Source organism: Pogonomyrmex barbatus, unplaced genomic scaffold (assembly GCF_055798465.1).
Source record: "Pogonomyrmex barbatus isolate J1 unplaced genomic scaffold, ASM5579846v1 scaffold3, whole genome shotgun sequence".
Classification (NCBI taxonomy): Eukaryota; Metazoa; Arthropoda; class Insecta; order Hymenoptera; family Formicidae; genus Pogonomyrmex; species Pogonomyrmex barbatus.
The window spans coordinates 8,498,692-8,510,811 of record NW_028297127.1 but is presented as its reverse complement, the minus strand read 5'-3'; the positions used below and the strand labels follow the sequence as shown (position 1 = coordinate 8,510,811).

Sequence of the window (12,120 nt, the reverse complement as noted above, 5' to 3'; positions counted from 1 at the left end):
AATAAACTGAAGTAAATTGATTTATATATGGGTACACACACATACAACGCACACGCACAAATCTGTTTATTCTTATTCCTAATGTCTCCTCTATTATGCGCAGGGCCTTATATAAGCTGAAAAGCGCATATGCACGCATTTATTTATAGTTCATGTCACGTATATACTTTAACAAAATGCGCGCATATGCGCTTGACGGAATCCAACCTTAGTCATGATTTTTAAAGAATCAGAAATGGAATGCAAAGTAACATCGATTGATCACTCACATACAGGCACATGTCCAATTATTTGTCAAACATTTAGGAGTCAGATCGCAATCTTATTGAATATAAAAGTCAACACGACATAATAGTACTGAATTAAAAGCACATGTAGTAACCACGAGTCAGGCCGGTAAAATGGGATGGTGAAAAAACAATTATGAAGTCAAATAGATATAATACGTCAGTCACAAACAAAGACGAACAACAGCGATATAAAAATATTTACAATTTCTTTATTATCGAAGTATAAGCATGATGTCAAAATTCGATATCTTTTTGCAAGTTGAGACTTTTTTAATTGATTTTTAATGTGTAGCATTTCTAAGACAAGTCTCTTCCCTAGAAAACGCTCCTTATCCAGGATCTTGATATTTTCCCAATCAAATTCATTGTTATGATTGTAATAGCAGAAGAAGTGGCAGTGTTTCTGTTAATGTGATTTCGGTGTTCAGAAATCCTTGTTTTTAATTGTCGAGATGTTTGTCTCACATAAGAGGCGTTGTAATTCTTGCAAGAGATTTTATAGACTACATTTTTGTGGTTGGAAGAGAATCTTTTTGTGTTTTGATTAATCTTCCAAGCTTATTAAGGCTGAAGAAGGCTCCATTAACTTACGGTTAAAAAAATTTTTAACAACAAACTTCAACTTCAAAAAACAATGATATTACAATTGTGGAAGGAGAATCGAAGAAATTCTCTTGGTTTACTGTGCCTTTCATAACACAGATTGCGGACAGAATGAAATTAGCTATCGCCAACTTAAATTCTAAGCTCTCCTCCTTCAGCCGTAAGCTTGGATTAATTGATTTTGTTAATATTATATTATATTATGTTATATTATATTATATATATAATAATATAATATATAATAAAATATATATTTTTTTGTAAAATTAGTAAGGACCATCAAAGTTATTGCAATCCCATGCAAAATTGCAATCCGTTGCAAACATGATGGAAGGAATATATGGTATGCGCAGTTCGACAGTGTCTCTTTCTAAATATCTGCGCTCTCCGTCTATTGCTTGTAGTAGGCAAGAGCTACCAACTCTTTGCTATATCAAACGTTTGCTATTTTTGTTTTTTTTAATGTAAATTTTTTTTATTCTTCATCTCAGCAAAATGGCCAAAGAATACATGTGAACTCCAAAATACTCTATTTAGATATTCATCGGAGTCATGCTGTTTTAGAAAAAAAAACTGTTTAAAATGTCATAAAAAAAAGTTCATTATAATTTTTATAATTATTACATATAGTATTTTAAGATTTATTATTATTATTTACATGCAAAGTAATTATTTACATATCAAAATATTTATGTAATCTATAATCATTTTTCTCATGCATATCATAAAGATTCGAAGTTCGAAAGAATGATCATTCGGCTGAAAATCCTCCCAATAAGATAATAAAGATTATAAATTATTCTATATTGGTTATCAACACTGTCATTGTTTATTTAATTTTTTATTCAATATTTAATTTAAGACAGAAATCATGAAGGTTAGAAAAAAAAATTACGATGCATTATAAAGGGAGCTTTCCAGCAAGCGACACAGTTGACACAGGGTAACAATGTCGCTATACGTGCTTTCCTTTACTACACAATACAACACATTTCAACACAGCTACGAAGCAGAGTCGGACTGTGTTCTGCATCATGACTGCCAATTTTTAAACTTTTATGTTCGTAGCACTGAATAGTGAAAAAGAATTCTGTCTTTTTCTGTTTTGAAATTAATCATGTATTTAAGGTTTGTTTAAGGCATTCTGTAGACCTATTTTCTAACGACAATTCGGTGTCGTTATACTGTTGTGCAGATATTTTATATGATAAAAAATCTGCGCAACGACAATATAATGATACCGAATTGTTCTTAAGAATTACAGACTAGGCTAGCTGGATTAAGAAGAAGAAGAAAAGATTATTTCTTCGATTATTGCTTCGATTATTGACACTGCAAATATTTTAAAGGTTATGCTCGAGAATGAAGCAATCAAAACTTTCAACAAATTTCAGCTAGCGTCAATTGATAATTATATTTAGAACTAAAAGACATTCCATCAAGCTCCCAGATATTGTATTTAATTGTGACACAGTGTCTATCTGTGTCTTCTTGCTGGAAAGCTGCCAAAGTGTGTGAAACAAGAAGAGATTCAACATACCAATTTCTTGGCGCGAAATATATTCATGTTTCATAGTTGATAGCTCTTGTCTACAAGCAGTCAATAGACGGAGAGCGCAGATATTTAGAAAGAGACACTGTCGAACTGCGCACACCATGTATTCCTTCCACCATGCGCTAGGCGCAGGTAATGTACGTAGGTAAAAATGTAGCCAAGTATGCTGCTTGCAATCAACAACTCCACGCGTGCCTAGCAATGGCAAATGCGTGTCTCACTGGGCGGCCCTATCTCACCGCGCTGCAATTTGACTATTTTCATAAATTAATAAGTTAATTATTGCAAATATAAAATAATACAGAACTTTTCGATTCAGTTTAATTTGCTTTACCTGCATATGACCGCTTGGCCATTTTTTTGACACCTTGTATATATAGCTGCAGATGATTTATCGAATCGTTATAATAAGTCACAAAATTTCATCCACCTCGTCACACACACATATTATTGCAAATAAAAATTATATTATTTATATAATTATAAATATTATTTAGAAATTTACATAACTTATTATTTCTCTCATTACAAAGAAATTTTTGTATTACGTTTGTATTATTCAAGTATTTTTATACTATTTTTTTTAAATATCTGTATTTTAAATACATGTAACCATATATGATTGTTTTGTGTTCGAATAGCGCGAGTGTATTTAGATCCAAATTTCATTTTTGGCTCCGCTCATCGCCATTGCTATGCGCAATGATGCACCTTTCTTTTTACATCATGGCTGAGTTGGGGAGCGCGCTATTAGAACTATCGCATCATTCTATCCTTAATTTACATATTATCCTTAATTTACATAATTTACATATAATAAGCAATAAAGATGAAATGATAGTGCTAATAGCGCGCTCCCCGAACGCAGCCCATGTGTACCCCTATCTCCTTACCGCAAATAACCATGAAATGAAATTTCGATCTGATTACGATTATAGTCCGAAGCTATTTTCAAATTTCGGTTTTGATTCCGGTCCTTCTACCGATAATGGTGACTGTAACCGTTAAAATTTCGATCTTTTTCGCTTTCGGTTATGGTTATGGATGTATCTATTGTAAAATTTAATTGTTTAAAAAAGAATACAAGTATAATAAGTCGCATATTATAAAAAAGTCACGTTTATTGAAGAAAAAGTTAATCATGATAAATCATGGGAGGTTTCTTCTTGAAACTTGTAAATGGGCAATTTATTCGGAAGCGTCCCAGAGGCGTACATTTTCAATCGGACATATCACTCACATTAGCTGATGCCTAGAAATTTTCTAGTGAGCCACCTATCAAAAATATTTTTGTTTAATCGATCATTGGCAATGTATCCGATTGGACCTCATCAATTTATTCTTATTATATCTATCTATAGAATACTCTACAGCGCGGATTAAAAGAACTACAGATTTATAGAATAAAAGTGCACTACTCTGTTTTTAATTTCAAATGCACAGGAGCGCGGAAATGTCCGCATCGTCATGTACATATGGACATGTGGGCTTCGAACAATTTAATGAGCTGCCATTAGAGATTTCCAATTCCTCCAAATAATTTTTGGCGGGATTTACAATAGATCGCAAAGTTGCAATAGTGGTCGTAATATTAGTCGCAACGGCCAATCAGAATGCTTTGATTGACTAGAGACACTATAATAAGAGACTGGTCACGAAAAAGCAACTTTTGATTGATCCGCCATCTTTTGACTATTTCCACTTATTTTCAAATACATTAACTACATTAATCTTAAATTGTAATATTATAATTTAAAAACATAAGCATTTTAAAGGTAATAAAATGTGTATATTTATAAAACTTTATTTTACATAATTATATTACATAATTATATTATTTATTAATATATTTATTAATATATCATATTTATTAATATATTTCCTTTAATATTAACAATTTTAAATTTATTACTATTTATTTATTTATCTTTTTTATTTATCTTTTTTTTGCTATTTATCTTTTTCAACACAAGAGCAAAAATTAATATAATACTATTATATTACTGTTACACTATAATATTTTTAACTTTTTGATACACTGTGGCGGTCATCGCCACTCTGGCCCATCGACAAGCGCGCCGGCGCGCGCCGCCGCGCGCTGCTGCGCGCTGACACTGTGGGCCCGCGCACGGGAGTGATCCACGCGCTCGCCACGAGATGGCCAACCGTTTGATCATCTACTCGTGCGCACTACCCCTTCAGTGCGCACTGGAGCCCGCGCACGGCTTAAGCTAGCACTGAGGACTGACCGCTTGCGATCATTATACGGCCTTTTTTACACGTTATCGACCACTATATAAGTCATATTCCCCCCCTCAGTGGCCGCGCACGCCATCGAGGGCTTCCTCTATCCTACGACGCGGCCGCGCACGCCGTGCCTCCTCTCGCCTGAGTTCTCTTCAGCGGCCGTACACGCCGTTGGACGAGACTCTTGGCACACCCGCCGAGAGGCAACCGATCGAGCCGCTGTCTCCGCTACCGGAGGAGAGCCACACCGCGGAGACGCCACCGGAGTACGCCGCCTCGGGACCAGGACTTCGCCACCACGTTAGGACCGCCTCTTCACCGCCGCCGACCTCGCAGCCGCATCCGCCCGTGCCCGAGTAACCTGCTGGCAGCCATCACCGCAGGGAGACCTTCCCCCGCTGCCGCCAGGACCAGCGCCGAGCAGACTTCTCACCGGCTAGGAGGACGGCGAGACACCCCGGCACCAACTCATCCCGGATCATCAGCGACTTCGCGCCGGCCAGAGCCTACATCGCCTCGCAGACGGAGGCCCCGCAGCATGCTGGAGGCTTGCTGACTCGCGCCAGGACCACGCACCACGGCGGGGCTGGTGCTCGCGAAAGGCGAGCACAGTGCTTCCGCGAGGAGCCGCGCGATTCCGCCAGGCCGCACGCCAAACACACGGGGCATGCAAACCCCCGCGTCACGCCCATGATATCTCCATTCTTTTTTGTAGTCATACGTAGAAAATATACAATGAACATTTAAAGATCGCCTCATTTAAATCTTGGGAACCTGCACGACAACCTTCATTTCCCTCTCGAACCTGCCGCCATTTTCCGCTTCGCCTGAGCGTGGACTCACGGGGCGTGCAGGGAGGTACAACGAGTTGGTTTCGTCAAATCCGTTCAGACATCACGACTACCATCACAATCAACCACATCGACAACACACATCGGGTGACAACCCGCAGTGGCAACAATCACCATAACACAATTGTCAAAACGTTTCCTCTGTGAAATCAATACAATGACAGCTATTCACAAAGTTAGCAAGCAAGAACCCATCACGGAAAAGCGTCAACAATAAATTTTGAGGAAATTTCGAGAGATGCAAGTATCGATGTCATGCCTTTTTTTTAGAAAGGATTATTATACATATTTATTATTATTATAAACAAATTTTATTACAATATAAAATAAAATTTAAGTAAAAAAATGAACACCCATTTTTTATATTGATTTATCACAATTAATTAATTTATGACTATATTTTGTAATTTTAATATCTCTATTATTTAATAATATATTATCATGCTTTCCACGTGTTTAATACACATGCAAAATACACTTAATCAATGCACATGCAAAGTAAAAAATATTGCTATTGATTAGAATGAGAGTGTATATTTCTTTCTTTTTCATACGATTTAGCCAAAACATGGCGGATCAGAGTCGTGACCAGTCTCTTATTATAGTGTCTCTAGTCTCTGTGACTATCACGAGTATGTTATGATCACAGTATATACAGTAGCGCAACTTTCCCGATTGTAGCGTATATAAAAATGAACTGCACATGCGCGAGCGAGGTATGTAATCAATCAGAGCACGGATTTTCCGTCTCACTTCTTCTCTATAATTTCTCCATTTGTTAGTTGAGATGCCTATATAAACATTTAACGTTCAATGGAAAGTGGCGGGAACATACATCTCGTAGATGTTATAAAAAATTAATGTTAAAATTAAAATTTTAACTTTAATTGTTAAATTTCTTTCCTTATTGCTCTTTCCTTGGTTCGTATCGAGATGAATTGACTAGCTGAGCACGAACTAATGATTGATGAGTTGTATGGAAGAAATAAATAAAATATTAATTTATGAATATTAGAAGTTAAGCATCTTAATTGTTTAATATTGCATCTGTATTTAAATTTCATGTTTATTGTATTATTGTATCTTTTAATATGACATACTTTTAATTATATTAATATTTGTCAATATTTGTTTCTTCATTTTTTAAATCTATAATGTTTTGTATAAGTCTATGATTTATAAACTTTTTATTTCTATTATATTATTTCTATTCATTATTTACTTATTTCATTCATTCATTATTTACATAATATCATACTTGTTTTATATATTTTATAGAGTTAACATTGATGAAGATACACTAACAATATTTTTTTTTTAAATTTATTAACAATTAATATACTATTTATATATTCATAATGTTTAAGTGTTTACATATTGTTTTATCTAATGTATTTTTTTTTATTTTTTTAATTTGTATATTTGCATATACATTATCATATAATAAATTAGTTTTATATAATATTTTATAATAAATTTATATGTATGTTTTTTTAAATAATTTGTAATTTTTTTTGTTTCAGATATAAATTGCTAATCATTATTAACTTCATTAATTAACTTTTATTTTTAAAAAAGTTATGTATAATTTTATTTGTGTACTACGACAATACATAATATAATATAGCAATACAAATTGATAAAATTTATCTAAAATTATTTTTTTTATATTTAAAATTTAACTTTATTTTTGTATGTATATTTCATTGAAGAATATATAATGAAATAAGTACCAAGAAATAAATTTCATGCGCCTATGTACATTTATATTCTAAACGTACACTGTGATGTCAAGTTAGAAAGAGAAATAAAGTTATAATAAAAAGAGAAAGTGAGGTGGAATATCCGTGCCCTGATTGGTTACATACCTCGCTCACGCATGTGCAGTTCATTTTAACAACGCAACATCAAAAAGGCACTCTCGACGGAGAGTTGCGCTACTATATATATTGTGTTATGATCGCTATTACGACTTTGCAACCTTACTGTAAATCCCGTCTTATAAAATATTTAACAAACCCGAAAACTGGACTAAAAGTCGGACCGAAAACTGAAAAAAAAATTTTCGATTCGGTTACGGTTCCGGTCCATCAACCTGTCCAATATTTCAGTCCAATATTTTCAGTTTCGGTCCGACTAAAATAATGGTTACGATCCGGTTATCGATTTTGGTTTCAGTCCGGTCCGGATTTCTAGTTAAATGAACATAATTTCATCAATATAAAATGATGAAACTAGCTAAACTAAATAATTACCCTTATAAAATAATTATGAATCTGAAGTTTACAAATGTTACATATAATTGTAAAATCAAAAGAGTATTGTTTTTATATATCTTTGTTATAAGCATCATGTTTTAACATACAATTATCCATTATCCTAAACTATTTATAATCATATTATTGTTCGAATATTTTAATGAAATTATATTCTTTTACAGGATTATACAATGTCTGCTAAATCAAGAAAAAGTTTATCGTCATGGCAAAGATGCAGCAAATGTCAATGCTTTCTGATACAAGAAGATGTCTCTGAGCATGAAACAATATGTCCATCTTCCATGGAAAATTGGAAACATCCTTTCATTTCTGATAAAATTTTGTATAGTACAATAGAAATCTTCCAAACGCAGGGTACTTAGCTGTTGAAATAATTAATGTAATTTTTACTTGTATTTCTATCTAGTATGTAATATTATTCATGTTGTAGAATTATCTAAAGATATTTCTGAAAAGAATGCTAATGATATGGTATTTATCTCGCAATCAGCTATGCAATTATGTGATATTTCAATTGGATCATTGGTTGTTGTTGCAACAAAAGATGGAATAATTGTCAAAACAGCCTATCCAATTAAAGAGAAGAGTTTGATGAGTGTTTCCTTAACAAAGCATGGTAAAATAATTTTCTCTGTAATTATTTATCTAACAATCTTATTTAAATGAATGTAAAATCAACAACAGTATCATTTTTGTTTTAGCTATTGAACTAAATAATCTGTCAGGATTGGTGAAAATACATCCGATTCGTTCCAATATTCATATTGCTAAGGAAATTGTAATTAGTCAACAAGGAAAGTATTTGATGTCCAGTGTGGAACTTGATAATATCCTAAAATGTTTCAATGAGCATAAAATATTTACCATGGGTAATAAAATAAGTGTGCCATATTATGGAAAGAAGTTGATATATAAAATTATTGAAATTAAAACAGAGGAAAATAAGAAATCGCAAAATGAAACGGATGAAAATAATTTATCGAAAATTTTCGAAAATATAAATCTAACAGTAGATTCTACAAAAATAATCCTTTATAAAGCACTGTATACAACAAAATGGACAATTCTGAATAGTACAAATAAAGATGAAGACAGTGTGAGCTCAAATAAAAAGTATAAAATTGAAGACATAGGTGGATACGATGCTCTCATATCTGATATAAAAGATGAAGTTGCGATTGGCATTGGCAAATACAGAAGTGTTAAGGGCTTTAATATTAACAAAGGAATATTATTATACGGTCCATCTGGCGTAGGTAAATCCATGATAGCTAAAGCTATAATCTCGGAATATAACGTTAACACATTCATTGTGCACAGTTCGGATATTTATAGCAAATCCATTGGTGAGACGGAAGATAAGCTCAAAGAAATATTCAATAAAGCGATATCCAGTGCTCCTAGTATAATATTATTGGAGAACATAGATAGTTTATGTCCGAAGAGAAGCACCGCCAGTACAGATCACGAGAAGAGAGTTCTCACGCAACTAGTGGCACTTTTCGACGATCTATACAACACCGACATAGACGTGTTGGTGATAGCTACTACCACAAAATCAGATCTTGTGGACAGTTCTCTGAGGAGACCTGGCAGAATAGATAGAGAGTTTGAAATTTATGTCCCAACTCCGAATATGCGCATGGAAATACTGACAAAATTACTTTCAAAAGTCTCCAATACTCTTTCGCGCGAGGATGTACAGAGTATCTCGTTCGATACTCATGGTTTTGTTGCCGCAGATTTATATGGTTTGTATACCAGAGCGATAATCAATGCGATAAAGCGCCACGAAAAAGCTAAAAATACGCCCAACAATGAACTAAAAGTGACAATAGCCGATTTTCATTACGCCATGACCATTACGAAGCCTTCCGCCATGAAGGAAATTCTGGTGGAAGTGCCGAATGTAAAATGGTCGGACATTGGTGGGCAAAAAGATTTAAAGCTGAAATTAAAACAAACTATCGAATGGCCGCTGAAGTATCCCGAAGCGTTCTTAAGAATGGGTAGGACGCCTCCTAGAGGCATTTTAATGTTCGGACCACCGGGATGTTCTAAAACCATGATTGCGAAAGCTCTCGCTACTGAGAGTAAAGTAAACTTTCTCAATATTAAAGTAAGGCACTCGAAACGCGTATATTTATATTTCCATTATGTTATGTTATATCACGAAATTGCTTGCAGGGTCCGGAACTATTCTCAAAATGGGTCGGCGAGTCTGAAAAAGCTGTAAGAGAGATATTCCGAAAGGCAAAACAGGTCGCACCGTCCATCATATTTATCGATGAAATCGATGCAATAGGTGGCGAAAGAAGTTCGTCTTCCGGTAGTAGTGGCAGCAACGTACAAGAACGTGTATTGGCTCAGTTATTGATTGAACTCGATGGTGTCATCAATTTGGGTAGCGTCTCGTTGGTAGCGGCTACTAATCGACCAGATAAAATTGACAAAGTAATCATATCATTTCATATCGATAGTGTGATGAGATTAGAATTAATTTGAAAAATTAGTTTTAATTTTAATTTCTTTTATGACAGAAAACACGATTAAAGACAAAACAGAAAGAAAACCTATCTTTTCAAAGTAGTGTATTAAGTTTTCCTCAACATTTTTATAAGATTGAATAAATTTTGCAATATACAAAAAAAGATGAGAAGAAACGATAATTTTCTTGAGATTTATTATAGACAAAATAATGAAGAGTAATTTAATCATCAATATCTTATATAAAACATTGTAATATAAAACAATGTAATTGAATATTTTAAAATTTCTTTTTTTTAAATTATCTTTTCTTGCCATATCTACAATCTTACGATCATACGCGAGCAATAATAATTATACTAATTATACTAACAATAATTATACTAATTATACTAATAATTTTATCAGGCCCTTCTTCGACCCGGACGATTAGATCGTATAATATACGTTAAACTACCGGACGAGGAAACCAGGCAAGAAATATTCGACATACAATTGCGAAATATGCCAATCGCAAAAGAAGTAAATATCGCATATTTGATCCGTCAAACGAAAGGATACACCGGTGCAGAAATTAAAGCGATATGCGATGAAGCTGCTATGAAAGCATTGGAGGAGGATCTTGATGCTGCTGTTGTTACTGAAAAACACTTCATCGCTGCATTTGATGCCATTACTCCCAGAACACCCGATTCTCTCATCAAGATTTACCAAGATTATATAAATAAAGCCTTATGAAAATCATGAAAAGATATAAAAGTATTTTTTTGTAAAAACAGGCCTCAAAAAATCTTTAGATTACAATTTTTTCTCTAATCTTTAAAAAAGAAAAAATCGTGAATAAACTAAGTATAAAGTTTGTTAAGTATAATTATATCTATAAATTTATCTACAAATCTATTAAAGTCTTTAATTAATTAATATGTAGGAAATTCGGAAAAATTAACGAAACCGATCGAGCTCTAATTCAAGATTTTTCATTTGATTTTACCCATGACGCTTGGTCTGCACGACTCTACCGGTATCTATTTATATTTTAAATATTCTCACTTAAAAATCGTTTACGGTCATTTTTATCACTTACAAATAAAAATGTTTCAATTAACTTTCATTTGATTTTATAAATTTTTATGCAAATTGCAGGAATTCAATACAATGTCGTATCAACAATTTTTATTCTACAACTTTGATTCCTGTGTAATTTTGTTATGGATCCGATTGTTTCTTTCAAATCCGATTCTGTGCTATTTAACACGCTTGAATATACTTACATATATAGACATACTCTGTGAGCTATAAAAAGACTCGATTGAGGTCAACGAGACTGGAAAGGAGAGATCATATGGTTTATATTAATGGAATTTGAAGATCTTTAAGAGATTTTAGTAAAATAAGCTTTTTATATATTTTTTATTTTGTATTAATATCAAGTTTTAAATTACTTTTTTAATCATGATGTAAACAAAATCTTTCATATGCAAATAAAAAAATGTATAGAATATATAATGCTAAAGGAAAAATATATCTTGAAAAGTTGCATTTCATAATATTCCTGTATAAAATGTGATTATAAGTTTATATGTTTATTATGATGATGTATCAACAAATATATAATTTCAATTTAAATATTTCATCATCAAATATATCATGAAATAAATATTTTTATAAATTTTATATTTGTTTTATATTATTTGATTTCATTTCAAAAAATAAAACAAAAGAACGTTTTTAATAGAATAGATACATTTTTGGCATTCATCTTGAAGCCAGCAAAGAATACGAGAGTTTAATGTATGCTATGTATGCTT

At 32.9% G+C, this 12,120-nt stretch overlaps 1 protein-coding gene across 5 annotated transcripts; it reads left to right on the top strand.

The window, feature by feature from the left end:
- The first annotated feature begins 4,593 nt into the window (after window positions 1-4,593).
- LOC105427120 (ATPase family gene 2 protein homolog A) lies at window positions 4,594-11,986 on the top strand. 5 transcript variants are annotated; one of them, XR_016139816.1, is made up of 7 exons: window positions 7,545-7,850; window positions 7,987-8,179; window positions 8,256-8,441; window positions 8,527-9,944; window positions 10,013-10,279; window positions 10,721-11,333; window positions 11,456-11,986. XR_016139816.1 is itself a non-coding variant. In XM_089079386.1 (6 exons), exons 2-6 carry the CDS (start codon window positions 7,996-7,998, stop codon window positions 11,048-11,050), a joined length of 2,385 nt encoding a protein of 794 aa, XP_088935512.1. In that variant the 5' UTR covers window positions 4,594-5,786; window positions 7,987-7,995; the 3' UTR covers window positions 11,051-11,986. The 5 variants fall into 5 exon arrangements, 4 of the variants coding, with proteins under 4 accessions (XP_088935512.1, XP_011637024.2, XP_011637025.2 ...); XM_089079386.1 differs by lacking the exon at window positions 7,545-7,850 and adding an exon at window positions 4,594-5,786 and having other exon boundaries at window positions 10,721-11,986; XM_011638722.3 differs by lacking the exon at window positions 7,545-7,850 and adding an exon at window positions 7,421-7,533 and having other exon boundaries at window positions 10,721-11,986.
- The last annotated feature ends 134 nt before the right edge of the window (window positions 11,987-12,120 follow it).